The sequence below is a fragment of the Cyprinus carpio genome, chromosome B8, assembly GCF_018340385.1.
Source record: "Cyprinus carpio isolate SPL01 chromosome B8, ASM1834038v1, whole genome shotgun sequence".
Lineage (NCBI taxonomy): Eukaryota > Metazoa > Chordata > Actinopteri > Cypriniformes > Cyprinidae > Cyprinus > Cyprinus carpio.
In genome coordinates, this window is record NC_056604.1 from 28856706 (window position 1) to 28879205 (window position 22500).

The following is a 22500-nucleotide window of genomic DNA, read 5'->3' on the forward strand; positions in this document are numbered from 1 at the left end:
TCATGTTGGCCAAAACACTCAAGGAAACGCGTTTGTCACAATCACAGACATTCGCGTTCGGACAGGTTTAGTTTTCTCAGAGGATCACTGAGTTTTCTGGAGTTATTGCAGAGAGTGTGTGAGAAAAACACAGACGAGGCAGATTCAGATGGGGTTAAAATAGATTAAAAAGTACATCTAACGACCCCCTGTAAAACTAGTCCCGTCCAATTAGGGCTTCAGTCTTGTTTAGTGAAGTGTTTGATATCAGTGCTTGTGTTTGTTGTGTTCTGGTGTTGGCAGTACATCTCCAGAATCGGCAGCGTGCACAGGATAACGGACCGCGGGGACGTGCGCGTCCAGTACAGTAACAACATCCGCTGGACCTTCCACCCCGGAGCCCTGACCAAGGCAAGCCCGTCCCTCACAGAAACACAGCCTCTGCTGTTTGTTCAACAGGCTATTTTTACTGTGAGCTGTATATATTTAGTTCCTCTCAAGCTCATTTGCAGACTGTCCCTATCGTGAACTGCTTTGTTTGTTCAAAAAGCGAGCCGTAAATAGACGGCTGAGCCTGTTTCTGTCTGCTTGTGTGTGAGACTGTGAGTTCTGGGCTGGCGATTAGCTGAAGCCTCAGACAACTTAATTGGTCTTTAGGAAGTGTGTGTTCCTCTAACAGAGTGGTGTGTGTGCAGGTGAACACGTTTGCCGTGGGTGAGCTGGTGAAGGTGCTGGATGACATTGACAGTGTGAAGAGACTCCAGGTGGGCCATGGAGAGTGGACAGACAGCATGGCTCCAGTACGTTCACACACTTTACTGTCAGAATCACATTCATTTGTGCCAGACAATAAACCAACTTACCAATCCTTTTGTGACTGGCTTTAAACAAGATGTTTTTAAAAAATATATTACCTGAATGTATTTTAGGTTTTATTTTTTTTGTCTAGTATTATTAGACTTATATGTCTTCTATAGCTTCTTTTTAATTGTATGACTATTGTTATTATTGCCTTGCCTCTGACATGGCATTAAAAGATAGATAGATAGATAGATCGATAGATAGATACTGTAGATAGATAGATAGATAGATAGATAGATAGATAGATAGATAGGTAGATAGATAGATAGATAGATAGATAGATAGATAGATAGATAGATACTGTAGATAGATAGCATCAGTTTTGAGAAAAAAAAATGCAAATGTTAAAAATAGAAATGCAGGTCCATTGCCAAATCATGAGAGAATTACAACAAAAAATTAAAAAGTTCTTGCAAATTAAAAAGGCTTTATTCTGTCTATAAAGGATGTTTTTAGCTTTTTTAGTGATCTTTTTAAAGAGATAATATATGCAATCCAGTAATTGCCTTTATAGACTAAATACTAAAAATAAACAAAAAAAAGCTGTGCCATATTTAATTTATTCTTTTATGAACAGCCAGTCAGTAACTAAACACATTTAACTTGTAACTTGTAAAATAAAAACCTATTCATATATGATTGTTTTAATTTATTATGCATTTTTAAATGGTATTTTTATAATAATTTTTAATTAGTATTTTTTTTGAAAAAAATTAAATGTACAATAATAATTTTACCATTTATAATAAAGTCAGTATTTAAATTTTTTATTTTATTTTTGTCTCAATGGAGGCAAGGAAGAAGTGAGGATATAAATGCAGCAAAGATTTAATGAACACAAAACAAAGACAATCCAAGAAAACAAGAAGGAACTAAACCAAAACCACACAGCAGCTACACACAGATTTTATAGACAGCAGCCGTCGAACAAAGACTGAAACACAGGGCTATAAATGCACAGGGTAACAAGAGGCTAATGAGTAACAGGTGAGACTAATGAATTACCATGGCAACAAATGAAGGTGACTAAGGAGACAAAGGAAACAGGAACTAAACAGAGGAACATGCAAGAAGATGGGAGTGAGCTTCTTTTAACCTGAGTGCCACGTTTTAAGAATACTGTTTCTTTCATGAGACGCCGCAAGAGACGCGAGCGCAACAGTCAAACACGTCCATGTTTACAAAGAAAAAAACAATGGAAAAGCAGCGCAATCCAATAAAAAACCTACAAAGAACTTCTACTGTATGTCTGATATTTCATGTTTGCATCATGGTGACAGGCTGAAAGCTGCTGTTGTTTTTAGAGAACATTTATAGTTAATAATAGTCTTCTGGTGTTATACCTTCAGTCATTTTTTGAATTACCTTGACTTTTGAGATTTTCTAAAAGCATTTTCCTCGTATTATTTCTGAACACATAATATGTATAAGACAAGTTTGTACAATATGTAGTTGTAGTTTTTTTTTTGGCATATCACCAAGCCTTACCTTTTGATGACGTGTGTGTGTGTGTCTGTCTGTCTGTCTGTCTGTCTGTGTGTGTGTGTGTGTGTGTGTCTGTCTGTCTGTGTCTCTGTGTGTGTGTGTGTGTGTGTGTGTGTGTGTGTCTGTCTGTGTGTGTGTCTGTCTGTGTCTGTCTGTGTGTGTGTGTGTGTGTGTGTGTGTCTGTGTGTTTGTGTGTGTGTGTGTGTCTGTCTGTGTCTCTGTGTGTGTATGTGTGTGTCTCTGTCTGTGTCTGTGTGTCTCTGTGTGTGTGTGTGTGTATGTCTGTCTGTGTGTGTGTGTGTGTGTGTGTGTGTGTGTGTGTGTGTATGTTTCTGTGTCTGTGTGTCTCTGTCTTTTCTCTCTGTGTGTGTATGTGTCTCTGTGTATGTTTCTGTGTCTGTGTGTCTCTGTGTTTTATTTTTGTGTCTGTGTGTGTCTCTGTGTCTATGTGCCTCTCTGTGTGTGTGTGTGTGTGTGTGTGTGTGTGTGTGTGTGTTCTCAGGCTCTGGGTCAAGTCGGGAAGGTTCTGAAGGTGTATGCAGACGGTGACCTGCGCGTGGCGTTCGGAGGTCAGACGTGGACCTTTAACCCCGCGTGTCTCTCTGCGCAGCCTGGTGAGGTCGACGCCAATCTGATGACGGCTGAGAACTCCAGCGAATCAGGAAGTACGAATTCACAGGAAGTAGCTCCTCATTGTCCACCCAGCTCATAATCACACAATGATCACAGTCCCTCTGTATGATTAATTTTTACTGGATTTCTCTTTAACTCTTTCACCGCCAAACACAGTATTTTCCGGGTGTCCGTGTTTTCACTGTTATACCCTCGGGGATGCTATTATATGCCCTTACTCATCTCCTGAATGAGTCTAGAATCACTCAACCAAAAATAAATGAAAACTGCCTAATGTTACAGAGTGAAATGTCGACTCAGAAAGTGGTAAAGGACTGTGCATGCTTAGGGAGTGCTGATGGAAGCTATCTACTGCATCTTTGCTTTGATCATCGTACTGAATATGATCCAGATGCGATTTCCTTATGAAACCTACCCACATTCAAGTGTTGTCAAAAAATAATGCTTGAAGCTAGAATAAAACAGTTTTTTTTTTGTTGTTTAAAAGTAGATGTTCTCTTCTTTATTTTGATGTATTGCATGTTCAGATATTCATACAACAAAATATTCTGGTGGCCATGAAATTTTAGTGAAAATCATGAAAATGCTGGCGGTGGCTGGCAACTTTTTTTCAAAAACGCTGGCGGGGAAAGAGTTAATGTAAAAGAGAAGATAAGCACGTCTTCTGTTTTTTCCCACACTGTCCTGCATGATACCAACGCTTGTTTTTCTCGTTTCAGCACCGTGTTTTTAGTGCATCTCTCTCTCTTTTTCTCTCCTTTACATGCTGTGCCATTGCTGGATAGTTTGTGATGTTTGATGCATGGTGACATTTTGACTCATTCTGACTGGTTTAGAGGGTTTTGAACTGTAGGACTGTAACACTAAACCCTTCTCTGAACACAGAATGGAAATGTCTCTCTGTTGTTCAGGTACGGTCATTTCAGTCCTGGAGAAGCTGCTCTCTCAGTCCACGGAGCAGGATCATCCGGGCCGGCTGGTCATCGAGGCGGCTCACGGGAACGTCGTTAAAGTGCGTGAACTGGTGCAGAAATACCCTGACAAGGTTAGTGCCTCATAGTCTGATTTAGTGGAAAGAAACCGGATTTTGTTTGCATGGGTTATCCTAAGGGAGGGACTCTCCAGACGTTTCAAGTTATTTCTGGCTCTCTCTGTCTGAAGGGTTATAGCCTTTCCCTTTATAAACACACGGCCCACTAGAGACCAGCAGTGCTCGGCTGCTTATCTGTGTTTTCAAGGAAAAAGTGTCCTCTCTGTAAGATACTGTACTAGAGACTACGGACGGCTGGTTAATAAAGAACGGCTGTCCTCAGTGGGATCTTATTCTGAATAAGCTGATCATAGCTAGAGAGTTTGGTAGATGTTAAAGGAATAATTCACCCAAAACTGAAAATGTGCTTACCCTTGAGCAATCAGAGAGAGAGATGAGTTTGTTTCTTCATCAGGTTTGTAGAAATGCAGCACTGCATCAGTGTCTCAGCAATGGATGCTCTGCAGTGAATGGGTGCCGTCAGAATGAGAGTGCAAACAGCTGATAAAAACATCACAATAATCCACAAGTAATCCACAGCACTCCAGTCCATCAGTTAACATCTGGAGAAGACAAAAGATGAAACAAATCCAGCATTAAGATGTTTTTAAGAGTCCATAATAACACTTAGTGCAGTGAAAAAGTGTTCTGGTGTGAATCAGGAGAGAAATCTGCACAGATCAACAGTGTTTAAACAGCTCTAAACAAATATGTGGCTGGATTTTGATGTGAGAGACAACAGCAGATGCACTTTTTCACTGAAGGAAGTGTTATTATGGATTATGAACTCTATGTATTTGAGTTAAAAACATCTTAATGCTGGATTTGTTTCATCTTTTGTCTTCTCCAGATGTGAACTGATGGACTGGAGTGCTGTGGATTACTTGTGGATTATTGTGATGTGTTTATTAGGGCTGACACCTAGTAGTCGACCAACCATTAGTCAACGAGAAGAGGCTTGGTTTACCAAAATTTATTAGGAATCAGGCGTTATCAAAGTCAGCGCTGTGCGTGTGTTGTTTTGTAACTTTCAACTTGTAAAATTAGGATGTGAATAGTGTGAGTCGGTAATTTGAAATAAGGTGGGGGGAAAAAAAGACAAAAAAAAACCTTCCAATGACTTTACCTTTGACAATTGGCTTTTTTATTTAGAAGTCGGGACTTATTCCGCCATACCGCACAGTTTCTCCAATTTTTATAATAATATTATGAATGATATGTCTTGTTGTTATATCTAAAATTTTTGCTCAGACTCTGCTCAGAGAGCACAGAGATGATAGCAAATAAGTAAAGCTAACATCAGCAAGCCATTGCACTGGACGAGCAATAGTTACTATAATCCATGGGCAAACAGTCTAAATTATTATGCAAGTTGACTCAAGATACAAAAAATGCAAAACTGCAAAGTTGCATTTGTCATCCATCACCGTGACAGCAAGTGGACTTCTGAAGCTGGAATAATGAGTGGATTAAGCATTTCAATTGGCAAGAGAGGAATAACATGGATGGAACTTTCTTGGCTATGAGGATTGTGTGCATCACTGTCAAGTACAGGGGGGAAAGCTTCTCACATTAGGTAAGACAAAAAGTTTAATTTCACAACTTGTTTATTGCCTTGTTGATAGCATTTTGCTGTGGAATATGTACCGTTCGGGTCCAGTAGGGTCTGTGTCTTCCCGGTCGGGTTCGGGTCCAGTTTTCAAATAATTGACGATCCGCGTCGGTTCAGGGTAGTACATTTTTGACATTTCTCGGTCCCGCACGGGCCTGGGTCCAACTTTCAAAATGATAGACGGGTCCGGGTTGGTTCAGTGTAGCACATTTACGGGTCTCTTCAGGTTTGGGTATGAATTTTTGGACCCGTGAAGACCTCTACTCCACAGGAACACAAATCACTCCAAGGCAGGCAGGGGAATAAACAAAACAAAAGGACTAATAAAGAGTAACAAAAAATAGGAAATAATTACAGTTTATCCATCACAAATAACTTACAAATATAAACCAAAACTGCAAACAAAATATCAGGACTGGAACAACTAGATAACTACTTATTTATTAGATAAGTAATAAAAGCAAAATGACAAAAACGAATAAGATATTTTCTGCATTTAGCTTTTGACCAGCATCTGCCTGGGTCTGTGCGACATCATCTGTGGCTTTTCTCTTCGCTTTCACAAACCAATCCATCTCCCATTCTAAAGTGTTCTTTGGCTGTTTACTGTTTTATTTCTTTTCTTTTTCTGCTGATGGCCCGTGTGCCCACACTTTGAGAACCAATGCTTTAGAAAGACTTTAAAAAGTTAAATAAGAATATATATTACCTTATAATATATATTATTTTAAGGTCGAAGTCTGTAATGAAATGCACCGCAACACTGTTACTGCTTGAGTAATTTCAGTGTGCCGTTTTGAAGTAGCTACGTTCATATTATATACGCTTTTAAACATTTCTGCGCGTAGCGTGCCAGGGTTGCCAGGTTTTCATAACAAAACCCGGCCAATTGCTGCTCAAAACTAGCCCAATCGCATTTCCAGGGGGGTCCACCGGTATTCCAGGGGGTAAAATACACGTTTTATAGAGGGGTTCCCGAAACCGCGGACTTGGCAACACTGTAGCATGCTGACTTGATGCTTCCTCTGAAGACTGCTTAGATGTGTTCGACTTGAAGCAGCGCTGTTTGGTGCGTGTCATCAAAGTACTGTGAGAGCTATGAGAGAAGTGTAGTTTTGTTTTATGTGTTTGTCTTGAAGCAGCTCTGATTAGACCGATATGAAGACTGCTTAGATGTGTCTCTTTACTCTCGCGAGTCACGTGACTGAATGTAAGCGCAGCCTCTGCGATTTAAAAATCAAGTTTTTTCATATATTATCGCAAATCAGCCCTAGTGCTGTGGCAAGGTTTAATAATAAACATGTGACTAATAGTATTATATTTAATAATACTAATACTAACAGGCTTATAGTCAACTAATGCCTAAAATGACTACTAGTCAACCAGAAAAATCTATATCGAGGGTAGCCATAGTTATTATCAGCTGTTTTGACTCAGCTCGACACCCATTCACTGCAGAGTAACCATTGCTGAGACAGTGATGCAATGCTACATTTCTACAAATCTGATGAAGAAACAAACTCAACTGTATCTTAAATGGAATAAGGGTCAGTAAACTATTTGTTTAGATAGTCTGATTGATAGGGAAAGTCTTTGCAGAAGTGTGTCTGAATGAAGGCTGTGTGTGACTGTCTTCAGGTGGATATTAAGAACCAGGGGAAGACGGCTCTGCAGGTGGCCGCCCATCAGGGGCACATGGAGGTGGTGAAGGTTTTGCTTCAGGCCAACAGCAGCATTGAAACTAAAGATGAGGACGGAGATGCTGCGCTACACTACACAGCATTCGGGTGAGAGCCAGTACTTATTGCTGCACTCTGGAATGAGTTATCAATGACAGTTATAAGAAAAAGCTACATGTACATTACCAAGTATTAGATGCAGGGCAAACTGTGTTTTTGCATTAGTGTTAATTTCATTAATGGAAACTATGGCGAAAAATGTTAATTGACAAGCTTTTTTTTTCCTTGACTAAAACGAGGCGATGAGGAGATGACAATAAAGTCAATAAACGATAACTGTGACTATATCAACATGCAATATCACTGAAAATAAAAGACAAAACTAAACTGTACTGTAAAAACTAAAAACTAAACAAAAATCTCTTTTTTTTTTTTTTGTCGGAAAAAAGGAGACAAAATATTATTGCGGACTGTTGTAATCGCCTCTACTACGCGAGCTTTCTTGTGTGCAGTTGCCAGATATCAAGAGTTCAAATCCCCAAATCAGAGGTTCTTTGTTGAACGGATACATTTTCTGCCCGGTGTTTTGCTTAATTTTGCAACTATTCATTGCAGAAGCACCGACAATGATCTGAAAAAAACAACAAACAAGCTGGAGTTTAGCAATCTACATGAAAGTGTCCTTCAACACTTGTTCGGTCCATGTTCTGTCATGAGACATTGACTATATTGGTTGCGGTTGTGGTTGCTGAATAAATGCATTAACTCAACTGCTGTTGTTTTAATAGAAAACACCATTGCAATTTGGAATTATTGGAATAATTAGGAATTTCACTGCTATAATATTTTTAGTGTGTTTTTACCAGTTTTCACAATGTGGACAGAGAAGAGTGCATATCTTTAATATTATTTTACATATTAAATAGCCTATAAATCAGTCATCTGTTCTGGTTTATGTTCCTGTTTGCCCATAATTGGTTCTGTTCTTGTTGTCATTAGTGCATTAGTTCATTAGTCAATTATCAGTTAACCCTTAGCACCTGTATGTCCCTCATTTACTGCCTTATTTAAGATCCCTCCTTGGTTGTTTCAGTTGCCTGTTATTATTGATGTGAATGCTTGTGTTCCCTTCTGTCTTGGATTAACCTTCATCGTCTGGAGATCTTATTAAAAGTCTATATTGTGTTACCTTCGTGTTCATGCTCTTGACGTAAGCGTGACATATACAACATGATGAAAATGTGAACAAAAATTTCCGTTGACTAAAACTAGACTAAAATGCTCTGACATTTCATTGACTTAAACATGAATAAACAAAAACAGGACAAGGTTGACTAAATATCATGATAACTAAAAGGTACATTAAAGACATTTACATTTACATTTAGTCATTTAGCAGATGCTTTTATCCAAAGCGACTTACAAATGAGGACAATGGAAGCAATCAATATCAACAAGAGAGCAATGATATGCAAGTACAATAACAAGTCTCAGTTAGCTTAACGCAGTACACATAGCAAGGTTTTTAAAATAATATAATAAAAAGAAAATGAAAAAAATAAAAATAAAAAGATAGAATAGGTAAAGTCAAGTCAAGTCTGCTTTATTGTCAATTCTTCCACATGTACAGCACATACATACAGAGAATTGTAATGCTGATGGTTTTAGTCACGTTGTGTGTGGTGATAGTAATAACATTGTAGCCTAGAGGTGGTGAGATACAGATTAAAAATAAAATATAAAATACAACTATACAAATAAGGGAACAAACCAGTGAAGTGAACAAACAGTGCAAATAAAAAGATTGTAGTGCAAAAAAAGCTTATTCAGTCTGATTAAAGTGACAAAGGGCTCAAAGAGCAGTTCTTTTATTTAAACTGACTGAAGAGGTAGTAGAATGACATCAGTTCTATGCTGAATGAGGTAGTGAGCAGACCAATGCTGCACAAAGTGACTGGTGCATGTCACCGTATGTTAGTGGGAGGGGGGAGTGGCAGGACCTGTGGATGTGGGACCTAGGGGGGTGGGGGTTCATAGTTCAGTAGTGCCTGGGGCAGAAGAGGGAAGGAGGGGCAAGTTCGGGAGCGAGTTCGGCTTCCTGACAGCCTGATGAATGAAGCTGTCCTTCAGTCTGCTGGTCCTGGCCTGGAGACTCCGCAGTCTCTTCCCTGATGGCAGCAAACTGAAGAAGCTGTGTGATGGGTGAGTGGGATCACCTGCAATGCAGAGGGCTTTTTGCATGAGACGGGTTCTGTAAATGTCCTGGAGGGAGGGGAGAGAGACACCAATGATCTTCTCAGCTGCTCTCACTACGCGTTGCAGGCGCCATACCACACAGTGATGCAGCTCGTAAGAATGCTCTCGATGGTGCCTCTGTAGAAGGTGCACATGATGGGGGCTTGGGGCTCTAGCTCTTCTCAGTTTTCGGAGGAAGTAGAGACACTGCTGTGCTTTCTTGGCCAGTGCTGCTGTGTTTTCAGTCCAGGAGAGGTCCTCTGTGATGTGCACACCCAGGAACTTGGTGCTGCTCACTCTTTCCACAGTCGCACCGTTGATGGTCAGAGGAGCATGCTGAGTGTGTGCTCTCCTGAAGCCAACAACAATCTTCTTCATATTCTCCACATTCAGAGAGAGATTGATGTCACTGCACCACCCGGCCAGGCAGCTCAATTCGCTCCTGTAGTTTGTCTCGTCTCTGTTGCTAATGAGACCCACCACAGTCGTGTCATCCGCAAACTTAATAAAGAGGTTGGAGTTGTGTGATGGTGTGCATTCGTGGGTCAGCAGAGTGAAGAGAAGGGGGCTCAGCACACATCCTTGGGGGGCCACAGTGTTCAGTGTGCTGGATGTGTTGCTGCTGACCCGTACTGCCTGAGGTCTTCCAGTCAGCAAGTCCAACAGCCAGTTGCAAAGCGAAGTGTTGAGTCCCAGCTGGACCAGTTTGTAAATGAGCTGTTGAGTTATGATTGTGTTGATAGCTGAGCTGAAGTCTATGAACAGCATTCTGATGTATGAGTCCTTTTTGTCTATATGTGTGAGTGCTGAGTGGAGGGCAGTTGCGATGGTGTCATCAGTCGAGCTGTTGGACCAATATGCAAACTGGAAGGGGTCCTGGGTGGTGGGTGGGGGGAATTTGTGTTGTTTTTGACTAGCCATTCAAAGCACTTCATGAGAATAGGAGTAAGTGCAACTGGATGGTGGTCATTGAAGCAGGATGGAGACGGCTTCTTCGGGACTGGAATGATGGTGGTAGCTTTGAAGCATGTGGGAACAACAGCCAGACTAAGTGAGATGTTGAAAATGTCTGTGAAGACATCAGTGAGTTCCAGTGCACAGCCTCTCAGTACACGGCCAGGAATGTTGTCAGGACTTGGAGCTTTGCGTGCATTGATCCTGCTGAAGGATCTCCTCACGATGTCTGGGGTCAGCGTCATCACCTGGTCACCGAGAGGAGGTGGAGTCTTCTGTGCAGTGGTGCTGTTTTGTTCCTCAAAATGAGCGAAGAAGGTGTTCAGCATGGAGATGTTGCTGTCACAGGTCCGCGGTGGGGGCTTGTAGTCCGTAATGGTCTGTATCCCCTGCCACAGGCTACAAGTGTCTCTGCTGTCACTGAAACGATGGGTTATCCTCCTGGAGTACTGTCTCTTAGCCTCTCTGATGCTGCGGGATAGGTTGGCCCTAGCCGTCCTGAGGCCCACCTCATCTCCAGCTCTGAAGGCGGTGTTCCACATCTTCAGGAGTCTTTGTAAGCTCCTCTCTTTGTGGTGTAAACAATGTCTAAAATGTTATTACCTCGTGTTGGAAAGTTGATGTGTTGGTGCATTTTTGGGAACACACTCTTTAAGTCTGCATGGTTGAAATCCCCAGCTATGATGAGAAAAGCATCAGGGTGGGCTGTCTGCTGCTCACTGAGGTGCTGGTACAGTTCATTTAGTGCCTCACTCCTGTTGCTGTTGTTGGAGTTTGGAGGAATGTATACAGCAACGAGCAGTATGGCAGTATATTCCCTCGGTAGATAGAACGGCCGGCACTTAATAATCATAAACTCCACCAGGGGTGAGCAGTGTTTGCAGACCACAACAGCATTGCAGCACCATGCATCATTGATGTAAAGACTAAGCCAGTCGCCGCGGGTTTTACCTCCCACGACGAGAGCTCTGTCCGCTCGATAGCATGTCAGCTGATCGAGCTGATTAGCGCAGTCTGGAACACTGTTGCTGAGCCATATTTCCGTGAACACAAAAACACAACAGTCTCTTACAGTCCTCTGAGTTGAGCGTAGTAGTCGGATGTAGTCCAGTTTATTGTCCAAAGAGTGTATGTTAACCAGTACAATGGTGGGGATAGCTGGCTTGTGTGGGTTAGCCGTTAGCCTAGCCCGAGACCTCCACACTTACCCCTCTTCTACTTCCTCTCGTGCCGCTTGTGGCGCCTCCGCTGTGGGCGAGATGCAGTAGTGGGTGTTGGTAATGGTGTAGGCCTCCGGAGCAGACCGAGGTCCCGCAGCTCTTCCGCGTGCATGGAGTTTAACTCTAAAAATGTGGTTCTGCCAACATCCAGCAGAAACTCACAACTGTATGCATGCTTAAAGACAAGTAGACGCGATGAAGACGTACAAAAACACTGCGACTCACAAGACAAAAAACACTAAAACACCATTCTGACGGGAGAGAGAGAAGCCGCTGCGTGTGGACGTGCCACCATCTTGATTAAAAATTAAAGAAAGCTAGTGTTTTTTTTTTTTGCTTTTGTTAACTGTATAATATATAAAAAAGAAAACCGATATAATACAAAAAGATAAGAGATGCTAGTGTTAGTTTTTTTTTTTTTAATAGAAAACAAGCTGTTAGTAAATAAATAAAGTGCAAGTCTAAAAGGGGCATGTTTTTTTAAGAATAGAATTAGAATAGAGCGAGTTAAAGGGTCAAATAAAGATGGAAGAGATGTGTTTTTAGCCGTTACTTGAAGATGGCTAAGGACTCAGTTGCTCAGATTGAGTTAGGCAGGTTATTCAACCACGAGGGAACATTTAGTTCTGTGAAAGTGATGATGTGCCTCTTTGGGATGGCACAATAAAGCGACGTTCACTTGGAGAATGCAAGCTTCTAGAGGGCACAGACGTCTGAAGTAATGAATTTGGGTAAAGGGGTGAAGAGCCCCGGTGGTGGTTTTATAGGCAAACAGTAATACTGTGAATTTTATGCGAGCAGCTATTGGTAGTCAGTACAAATTGAAGAACGGTGGTGTGACGTGCATTCTTTTCAGCTCGTTAAAAAGTAATCTTGCTTCAGCGTTCTGGATTAATTGTAAAGGTTTGATAGAACTGGCTGGAAGACCTGCCAAGAGAGCGTTGCAATAGTCCAGCGTGGACAGAACAAGAGCTTGAACAAGGAGTTGTGAAGCATGTTTCGAAAGAAAGGGCCTGATCTTCTTGATGTTGAATAAAGCAAATCTGCATGACTGGGCAGTTTAGCAATGTGATTGGAGAAAGTTAGCTGATCATCAATCATAACTCCAAGGTTTCTGGCTGTTTTTGAAGGAGTTATGGTTGATGTGCCTAACCGGATGGTGAAATTGTGATGAAACGATGGGTTTGCTGGAACCACAAGCAGTTCTGTCTTGGCAAGGTTGAGTTGAAGGTGATGGTTCATCATCCAGCAAGAAATGTCTTTTTGACAAGCTGAGATGCGAGCAGCTATTGTCGGATCATCAGGATGGAATGAGAGGTAGAGTTGAGTATCATCAGCATATCAGTGATATGAAAAGCCATGATTCTGAAAGACAGAACCTAGTGATGATATGTAGATCAGGGTACAGAAGTGGTACAGAGCCCTGAGGCACCCCAGTAGTTAGATGTTGTGACTTGGACAGCTCACCTCTCCAAGATACTTTGAAGGACCTATCTGAGAGGTAAGACTCAAAGTGCGGTTCCTGAGATGCCCTTTGCCAGTAGGGTTGACAGGAGGATCTGGTGGTTAACTGTGTCAAAAGCAGCAGACAGATCCAGCAAGATAAGTATTGAAGATTTGGATTCCGCTCTTGCCAGTCTTAGGGCTTCAACAACTGAGAGCAAGGCAGTCTTAGTTGAATGTCCACTTCTGAAGCCAGATTGGTTGCTGTCGAGGTGGTTGTTCTGTGTGAGAAAGGCAGAGACGTGGTTAAACACAGCTTATTCAAGTGTTTTTGCAATGAAAGGAAGAAGGGAAACCGGTCTGTAGTTCTCTAAAAGAGATGGGTTAAGGGTTTCTTAAGTAGTGGAGTTATACGAGCCTGTCTAAATGTTGAGGGAAAAACACCAAGACCAGATTAAGACTAATTTAAAAGACTAAGACTCAATTAAAAATGGCTGAAAAAATTAACACTACTGAGCACACGGCAGTGTAGTTTGCTAGTCCTCAGTATTAACTGTATTAAACCCATTAATGTGAAGGCACACTCCAGAGACGCTAAGCATGTTTAGAGTTTTAATTGCATTACAGTGGCTTTTTGCTTGGTTGAGTTACAGTCCTCACTGTAATTGATTATTTAAAGGATTAAATATAAACGTCACCTTTGTTTCTCAGAAAACACACCATCCCTGACTGTAGTCTGATTATGTATACAGTACAGGTCAAAAGTTTGGAAACATTACTATTTTTAATGTTTTTGAAAGAAGTCTCTTCTGCTCATCAAGCCTGCATTTATTTGATCAAAAATACAGAAAAAACAGTAATATTATGAAATATTATTACAACTTAAAATAATAGTTTTCTATTTGAATATACTTAAAAAAAAAAAAATTATTTCTGTGATGCAAAGCTGAGTTTTTCAGCATCATTACTCCAGCCTTCAGTGTCACATGTAACATCCAGTCTATCACATGATCATTTAGAAATCATTCTAATATTCTGATTTATTATGAGTGTTTGGAAACAGTTCTGCTGTCTAATATATTTGATGAATAAAAGGTTAAAAAGAACTGCATTTATTCAAAATAAAAAAAAAAATTCTAATAATATATATTCTAATAATATATTTTCTTTACTATCAAGTTTTATCAATTTAACACATCCTTGCTGAATAAAAGTATTGATTTTATTTAAAAAAAAGAAAGAAAAAAAATTACTGACCCCAAATTACTGACCAGTAGTGTATACTGTTATTACTAAATATTTATATTTTAAAAACATAGCTTCTTTTTTTCTTTTTTTTAACTTTTTATTCATCAAAGTATCCTAAAAAAGTATCACATGTTCTGAAAAAATATTAAGCAGCAGAACTGTTTCCAACTTTGATAATGAATCATCATATTAGAATGATTTCTAAAGGATCATGTGATAATGATCCTAAAAATTCAGCTTTGCATCACAGAAATAAATGATAATTTAAAGTATAATAAATTTAAAAACAATTATTTTAAATTGTAATAATATATCACAATATTAAATTTTTTTCTGTATTTTTGATCAAATAAATGCAGGCTTGATGAGCAGAAGAGACTTCCTTCAAAAACATTAAAAATAGTAATGTTTCCAAACTTTTGACCTGTACTGTACATCTAGACCAAAACCAGACTACAGTGGCATTATCTAACTCTGTTGGTTCACTTTGCAAAAACACGACTGGTATGATTTCAGTCTGACTAAATCATGACATTATAGAACTTCTAAAGTGCATGTAAGAGCAATTATATTGTCAGTGGTTTGATGTCTTTAGGTCCTACTGGTTGATAAAGTGATCTGGATCATCTGGCCGGTGCAGGCGTCTTGATGTGATTTGGGGCACTTGGTGTGATTTTGGCAGATCTGACTAATGTAGCTGAATTACAAGTTCCTCATACGAGTTAGATGAATGTTTGGCTATAAAGTTTAAGTTTTTCTAGTTTAGGTAATTTAGCTGATTTGATGCTCTGTAGTGTGAACTTGACCTCCAGATTTGAGTCATCTTAAAAGTCTCTCTAGGCCTCCTTAAAAGTGTAAAGTTTAATCCTCAAAAACTTTTTGAGGTTTGAAACTACACAAGCTTAACGTCAGTATGAGCGATGAGGATAAACTAAACTGTGAGTTTTGCACAATTAATTAGTGGTTGCTGACTCACTGGTAATTTATGTTGAGTTTTGGGCGTACGAAAGCATGACAGTTCAATTTTTTTCAATAAACACTTGCTACTGTGTTAAGTCAATGCTTGCTGTGCAGTTTGCGCCCTGAGCCACTGCACTACACGATACATTAGCACAGTACAATTTTTCTGTTAATCATTGTGTTAATCAAAACCAGTGTTGTGGAAAGTTACTTTTAAAAATAATGCATTACAGTATTGTGTTACTCCCTAAATAATTACTTATTTTACTTACGTTACTTAGTTACTTTTTATGGAAAGTTACTTTGTAAATCAGGGCAGGGCTTGCTTGTTTGTTTTTAATATAAAAAGTTCTTCTTTTACAAATGTAAAAGCCCCTTCACACCAAAAGTGAAATGAATACGCTTTAGGCTGAAGGAAATTCACGTCTCTACAGTAGATGGCGCTGCTCAAACAAACTGCATGAAGAATATGATGCAGGAGAAGAAAGTTCAACACTTTTCAGCAAAAACAAAAATTAAACAAAAAATTTGTTATTTTTGATTAGTATGGTTGAATTGGATCATCGAAGGCCAGTAGCAAAGACATTGGTTAATAAAATGGGATTTAATACAAATTATATTTGAGTTTGCATTTGACTGTTTTTATTGATTTTGAGGAATTCTGAATCTGTTTTTGTGCAGTGAGATGAGCTAACATGTTCATATTTAGTCTAGAACTACAGCAAGATCATGTTCACACACAACACTCTGCACTTACTCCTGATTTCTGTCACCATGGCAACACAAGAGCTTTCAGTCAATACATGGGAAACAAAGTAACTGGAGTTACTTATTTGAAAAAGTAACTCAGATATTTCCTTCTAAATTAAAAAGTAATGCATTACTTTACTAGTTACTTTAAAAAAGTAATCTGATTATGTAACTCACTTTTCTTGTAATGCGCTCCCCCAACACTGGTGGTGACTGTAGCATGTGTTGTGGCTTGTCAGTAGAACAGTTTTTTTTTTTAGAGTGCAGTCAGTTTTTGTATTGAAGGCAGTGACAGTACACTTGATGTATTTGTATTTTCCTCATCTAATGTGTTTCCCACTGTGTTTGTGTGTGTGTGTCATGTGGATTGTGTGCTGTGTCTGCAGGAATCAGGCAGAAATCACACGCTTGCTGCTCAGTAAAGGAGCCAGTGTGAACCTGCTGAATAACTCCATGTGTACGGCGCTGCACATCGCTGTCAATAAAGGCTTCACGGATGTGGTGAGAGTGTTGACGGAGCACTTGGCAGACGTCAACCTGCAGGTTAGACAGAAAACACAACTCATGCTCCAGTAAAACATATTAGCATAGCTGCTTGAGTGCTTAAAGGGGTCATATGACGTTGCCAAAAAGAACATTATTTTGTGTATTTGGTGTAATGCAATTTGTTTAAAACAACACATTATTTTCCACATAATGTACATTATTGTTGCTCCTCTGTGCCCCGCCTTTCTGAAACGCCTCGATTTTTACAAAGCTCATCGTTCTGAAAAGCGAGGTGTGCTCTGATTGGCCAGCTATCTAGTGCGTTGTGATTGGCTGAATGCCTCAAATGTTTGACGGAAATGTTACGCCCCTTACTACAACGGTTCCTAGTCCCAGTCCTTGCGCCCCCCTGCTCTACATATTTTGCATGTCTCTCTTAAGGCCCCGATATACTTCAAACGAAATCGAAGAACCAACTGATATGACGTCATTTCGAACAAAATCAGGCCGAAACGAAGTTCGTTTTGAGTTCGTTTCGGCAGTTCGAAACAGCTGACCAAAGTAAACTTTCTGGGGGAGTTCGTTTGGCTTCTAAACACCTTTGAGCTTCCATTGGTCCGTGGCAGTTACGCAATTGGTGGATGTGTTCTGAAACTCCACCTTCTTTACCGTGCAATTTTTTTTTTCTCGGTTCGTTTGTCATTCAATGGAGGTCTGGCAAGAGAAAACAATATTTCCAGCCTAGTCACTAGCAACATGAATACACTGGAGTGTCGAATAGCTGAGGTGGCACAGATATATCCGCACCTTTACGATCACTCGTGGAGAGACTTTAAAGATTCAGAGAAAGCATTTAATTCCTAGAAAGAAATTGCAACGAAGCTTGGTGTCGAGAACCCGGAGTTATGCAAAAATCGACGTAGAGAAACATCCGAAATGAACACTAATAAAATAAAAGTAACAGACGCCAATATTTTTTTTCCACATCATGCTAAAGTTTTCAGACTATGAGATATTCACACTTCCCATGAAGGACTGATTATGGTTCTTTTGTATTGCAAACATGATACTTGACTCTGAATTGCTGCTAATCATTATTCTTTTGTCTATAATATTCTGACCATTGGTGCCCGTCTCACAGCTAGATTGCCTACACTTCATCATTTCATAGTTGTTGTGTTTAGGGGATATGCGTGAGCGTCGTGAGTTGTGTTTACATTAATCTACACCCCGCCTCCATCAGCGCGGGGGTGTTGGAATGTTCGAAAACAGTATACCGTCGTTCAGCCTTTTCAAACTTCTTTTTACCCCCAAATGAAGAACGAAAACGAACTTCGGGCCTTTAGTTAACACACCTGATTCATATAACCAGCTCGTTGGAAGAGAGCTATGTGCATGAACTGCGTTCCAATTGATATGATCCCTGCACCTTGTTCATTGCTCCCTACTCCCTGAGCAGGGGAAATCCATTGAAGTTTACTTCACTTCCGAATATTCGTTCATGGATTTGCACTATGCTGCTGCTTGCAGCGTCTTCACACACAGACGAGTGTGACATCATATACCGCAGTAAATAAATACAATTTAAATTCAAGTCTCGCACACTTCAGTGCCCTTTGAATGGAACATATACACTCTTTTCGAACTGGAATTTATGGCAGAATATCCAGTGATGTCCACTTCACAGGGCACTTACGGTCGAATAGAACAAACATTGTACGTGATAAGAGGACTGGGATTGGGAAACACTGTCATACCAAACTGTGATGCGTGTCCAGGAGCGACGAGACAAAACCAATAAAACCCATTACAAACGAGGCATTTGTTGCATCCAGTGGGGACATAATTACTGATTGTAATGACTTGTACTGTGTTTTTACATGTTGCGTATCGCGCCACGTAACAATAAAACCATGTCTTCATTTGTGATCGGAGAAACAACAAACAACCAGGGCTACTCAACACTGCTTAAAACTTGCGTTTGAATCATCAGTGGCAAATTCTTTAAATATGTAAACGTACTTCATACTTACAGACTGTGAGTCGGAAGCGACAGACTGTCCTTGCAAAGTTGTAACTGCCCCACTTTATAGAAACAGACACCGACACTGTAGGCTTCTTTCAGAGGAAACAGTCCTCGTCCGCCGTAAAATGCGCTACAGACGTCTGAATATTTGGGTTGAATACAACAGTGTTGTAAATACAACTGACTTCTAGTTGAGTCCTCTTTTGGAAGGCCAAACAAAGTAGTTTTTCTTTTCACAACTTAACACAGCATCTCTTCAACATGGCGCCGGCGTCAACAACAGCGAGAATCAAAGTTACGCCTTCTTTCTTTGCTTGAACATTTGGGTGGCGGTATGCAAATCTTCCCACACAGTGCTGTAGACATGTGGTGGTGTGATTAAACGAGGCGTTTTAGGAGGGCGTTGTTGACTCTCAAACTTTATAAAGAATATCTCTTTGGATTTGAGACTTTTGTCTTTGCAACTTCACAGATCTTCTTTATGCACCAAGAGCTTGTAACACTCCAAAGAGAAAGAAAAACTTGAAATCGCATCATATGACCCCTTTAAATAACTGGATCAGTGATCTGATTTGAGTTTAATTGATGCAGTTTTTTTTTCATGAATGGATAATAGTGTCATTTTATTTTACGTTTTTTTTTAATATATGTTTGTTAAGGGGGGATTTGTGAGCTCTCTTGTTTTTATGTTAATGTGAAAAATGGCAGCGCAGAAGGCCACAGTGACGTGTTGCTGCTGGTGCTTTTATTACTTAAAAAGTCCAAACTTAAAGTGTTTAATTTCAGACACCTTCAGTATTAATTATAACCTACAGGCAGAATCATTCCATCTGAATTCATGGTTGGTTGATTCTTTTTTTTTTTTTTTTTTTTTTTTTTTTTTTTACAACTAAATTGTCAAATGGCTAAACTTGCATTGTGTTTATCTTTAATTTTATATTTTACATTAATTGCACCTATTCTGCAAAAGGATGTTTTTCTATTAATAGTATATTAAATCATACATTACCATCTCATAAAAAAGTGCACGAGAAAAGAAAGAGTTTACAAAAGAAAAGAAAGATGAGCAAATGATGAGATAATTTTCATTTTGGGGCGGCATGTACCCTTAACTTTTCTGTAAAATTAGAATTTGTGACCCCTGTCCACAAAACCAGTCATAAGTGTCATTTTTTTAAATATTGATTTATTCATCATATGAAAGCTGAATAAATAATCTTTCCATTGATGTATGCTTTGTTAAAATAGGACCATATTTGGCCGAGATGCATCTATTTAAAAATCTGGAATCTGAGGGAGCAAAAAAATCTAAATATTGAGAAAATCATCTTTAAAGTTGTTCAAATGAAGTTCTTAGCAATGCATATTACTAATCAAAAATAAGATTTTGATATATTTACGGTAGGAAATGTACAAAATATCTTCATGGAACATGATCTTTACTTAATATCCTAATGATTTTTGTCATAAAAGAGAAATGTATAATTGTGACACATACAATGTATTGTTGTCTATTGCTACAAATATACCTGTGCTACTTATGACTGCTTCTGTGCTGCAGGGACACATTTGTGATAACTAGATTCAGCAGTGTTTACTAACAGCAGTGATTCGGTGTTGTCAGGATTCATATGGAGATACACCCTTACATGACGCCATTGCCAAAGACTTCAGGAGCATAATTGAGATCCTGACTGTGGTGCCCAACATCGATTTCACGCAGCAGAACAACCGCGGCTTCAACCTGCTGCACCACGCCGCTCTGAAGGGCAACAAACTGTGAGTGTTCCTCTTCTGCTCTGTCCTGCTTTATGACACATCTTATTACCTGATATTTTTTGCGTTTTAACACTCAACTCTATATCTGACTGAATTTTCAAATAGTCACCTGTCTCTCAAACACTCTTCTTGTATAAAGAAATCATTTAAACTTAAATCAATATTTCATGTCTTGTCAAGCAAGTGAAAATGATTGTGATTGTCGTGATGTTGCTGAATCAACAAAACCATTGTGACTTTACACCCTGACCCTGCAGTCGACTGGGGACTTCATCAGGAACTGAAGCACTTTATGTTGATTTTCTCCACCTCAGCAGGTTACACCATACAATTAAAGATATAGAATGACTGATGACGTGTATATGTACTTATTCTACACACATAAACAGCAACTCTGGGAAAAAAAAAAAAAAAAAAAAAAAACATTACCACCAAAAAAGGGTATTAATTAATGATATGACAACATAATGATGAGCAGTGATGAGAAAGTCACATGACGAACCAAAGCTCATTACAAGCGGCTTTTAAACACTAACATATATAGAAGTTGCACAGAGTCATTCACACAAACACTGAACACCATCATGGTGACACACATGAAACTGAAATAATGCAATAAACATTCATTTAACAACATTAGATGTAACATACAACCCGAATAAACATAACTGACAAAAAACTAAGAAGAAACAGTTATTTAAAAAAAACCATCAAATGTGAAATGTGTAAATTATACATTCTTTTTCACTTCCAAAAACTGCTACCGTAAAATTACATGTAATGACCAATGCAGTTTTTTACAGAATATAGTAGGGGAACTTACCGTTAAAAAATTAATAGGTTTTACTGTAGCATTTTACAGTCTTTTACCGTTAAAATCACAGTCATTTTTTTGCAGTGTATAGATGACCTCAGGGCTAAAATCAGCTGAAAGCTATGAAACTCCCGTTTAGGGCTGTCAAAAAGTAATTTGAATTTCGAATGTTCATCAAATTTAGAATATAAATCCACATTTTAGGTGTGCGTCAGGCAGCATTATTGACACACGATGTGATGATGATGATGTAAGTGTCGTTATATTTTAATGTTTTTCATAGCTCATCCAGTTGAAGCCACTGGATGCGGCACTGCTACTTTGTTCTTTCAAAATATTGTGGAAAGAGAGAACATAAGTGCAGAAAAGATGTTGTTTACATCAAAACTGAAACCAAGCCGTTCACACAGAACGCATTTTTATCGCATTTTCTAGAGGGATCTCTATCCTTTGTGTTAAACTATACATACTATGCATACATGATGCTGTTTTGTATCTACTTGTTTAAGCAACTTAATTAATTATATATGATTTATAAACATTATTTTAAACGTTATGCACTATTTTCAAAGATAGTTGTGCTGTTTTATTGCTTTGAAGAAACGTGCATTAGTAATATTTTGCTCGATGTGCCCTCTTGTGACCTCAGGAGAAAAGCAAAGAGCTTTTCCCCCCAAACTGAAACTATGCCGTTTAAATTAGAATATAATTAGAATGTTGATAATATTTAAGTACAAAATTCGAATTTAGTTTTTCAGCCATTTGGACAGCCCTACTTCCGTTATGCTTTGGGTTCAACTCATTATTTGACCTCACTTGCTGAGTTTTGCATTCATACTATGGCAGTAATATTTCCTGCTCTCCATATATTTAAATGTATTTAATTTATTTATTAAATGAAGAGATCTCTTTGTCCTTCCATCAGCTGCAGTTGCTTGATAAATGCATGCAAGCTTGTACACATTTCCTCCTGTGCCACGAGAATGTGACCCAGATTCTTTCATAACGGCGACACGGTTGACTTAAAGAGCCACAGGACACATGTCTGTCACACAGCGTCCCTCTCTCTGCCTCGCACACACTCCTGGAGTCACTTCACATGATTTACACAAAAACCACACGTTCCTGGATCTGTATCCTTGTTTGTCCTGGAACAACATTACTATGAACCAGTCACAGTTAGGTTTCAGTTTAGGGTTCAGTCTGAATTAAAAACATTGTTACTGGCTGGGGCTGTGCAGATTTTGGTTGGCCGATAATGATTTATTTATCATAAGTAATTGAAAATGACATCTGTTTTATTCAT

The 22500-nt window shown here is 39.2% G+C and overlaps 1 protein-coding gene across 6 annotated transcripts in view; it reads left to right on the forward strand.

Moving 5' to 3' along the window:
• mib2 (MIB E3 ubiquitin protein ligase 2) overlaps window positions 1-22500 on the forward strand; it is an 89402-nt gene that overhangs the window by 50636 nt on the left and 16266 nt on the right. For 5 of the 6 annotated variants that reach the window (XM_042729050.1, XM_042729051.1, XM_042729052.1 and 2 more), the window contains 7 exons: window positions 283-390; window positions 675-779; window positions 2828-2990; window positions 3870-4003; window positions 7239-7387; window positions 16476-16632; window positions 20226-20380. In XM_042729050.1, coding sequence (XP_042584984.1) covers window positions 283-390; window positions 675-779; window positions 2828-2990; window positions 3870-4003; window positions 7239-7387; window positions 16476-16632; window positions 20226-20380 — 971 coding nt within the window. The remainder of the gene's footprint in view (window positions 1-282; window positions 391-674; window positions 780-2827; window positions 2991-3869; window positions 4004-7238; window positions 7388-16475; window positions 16633-20225; window positions 20381-22500) is intronic. The other variant, XM_042729056.1, reaches the window with a different exon arrangement.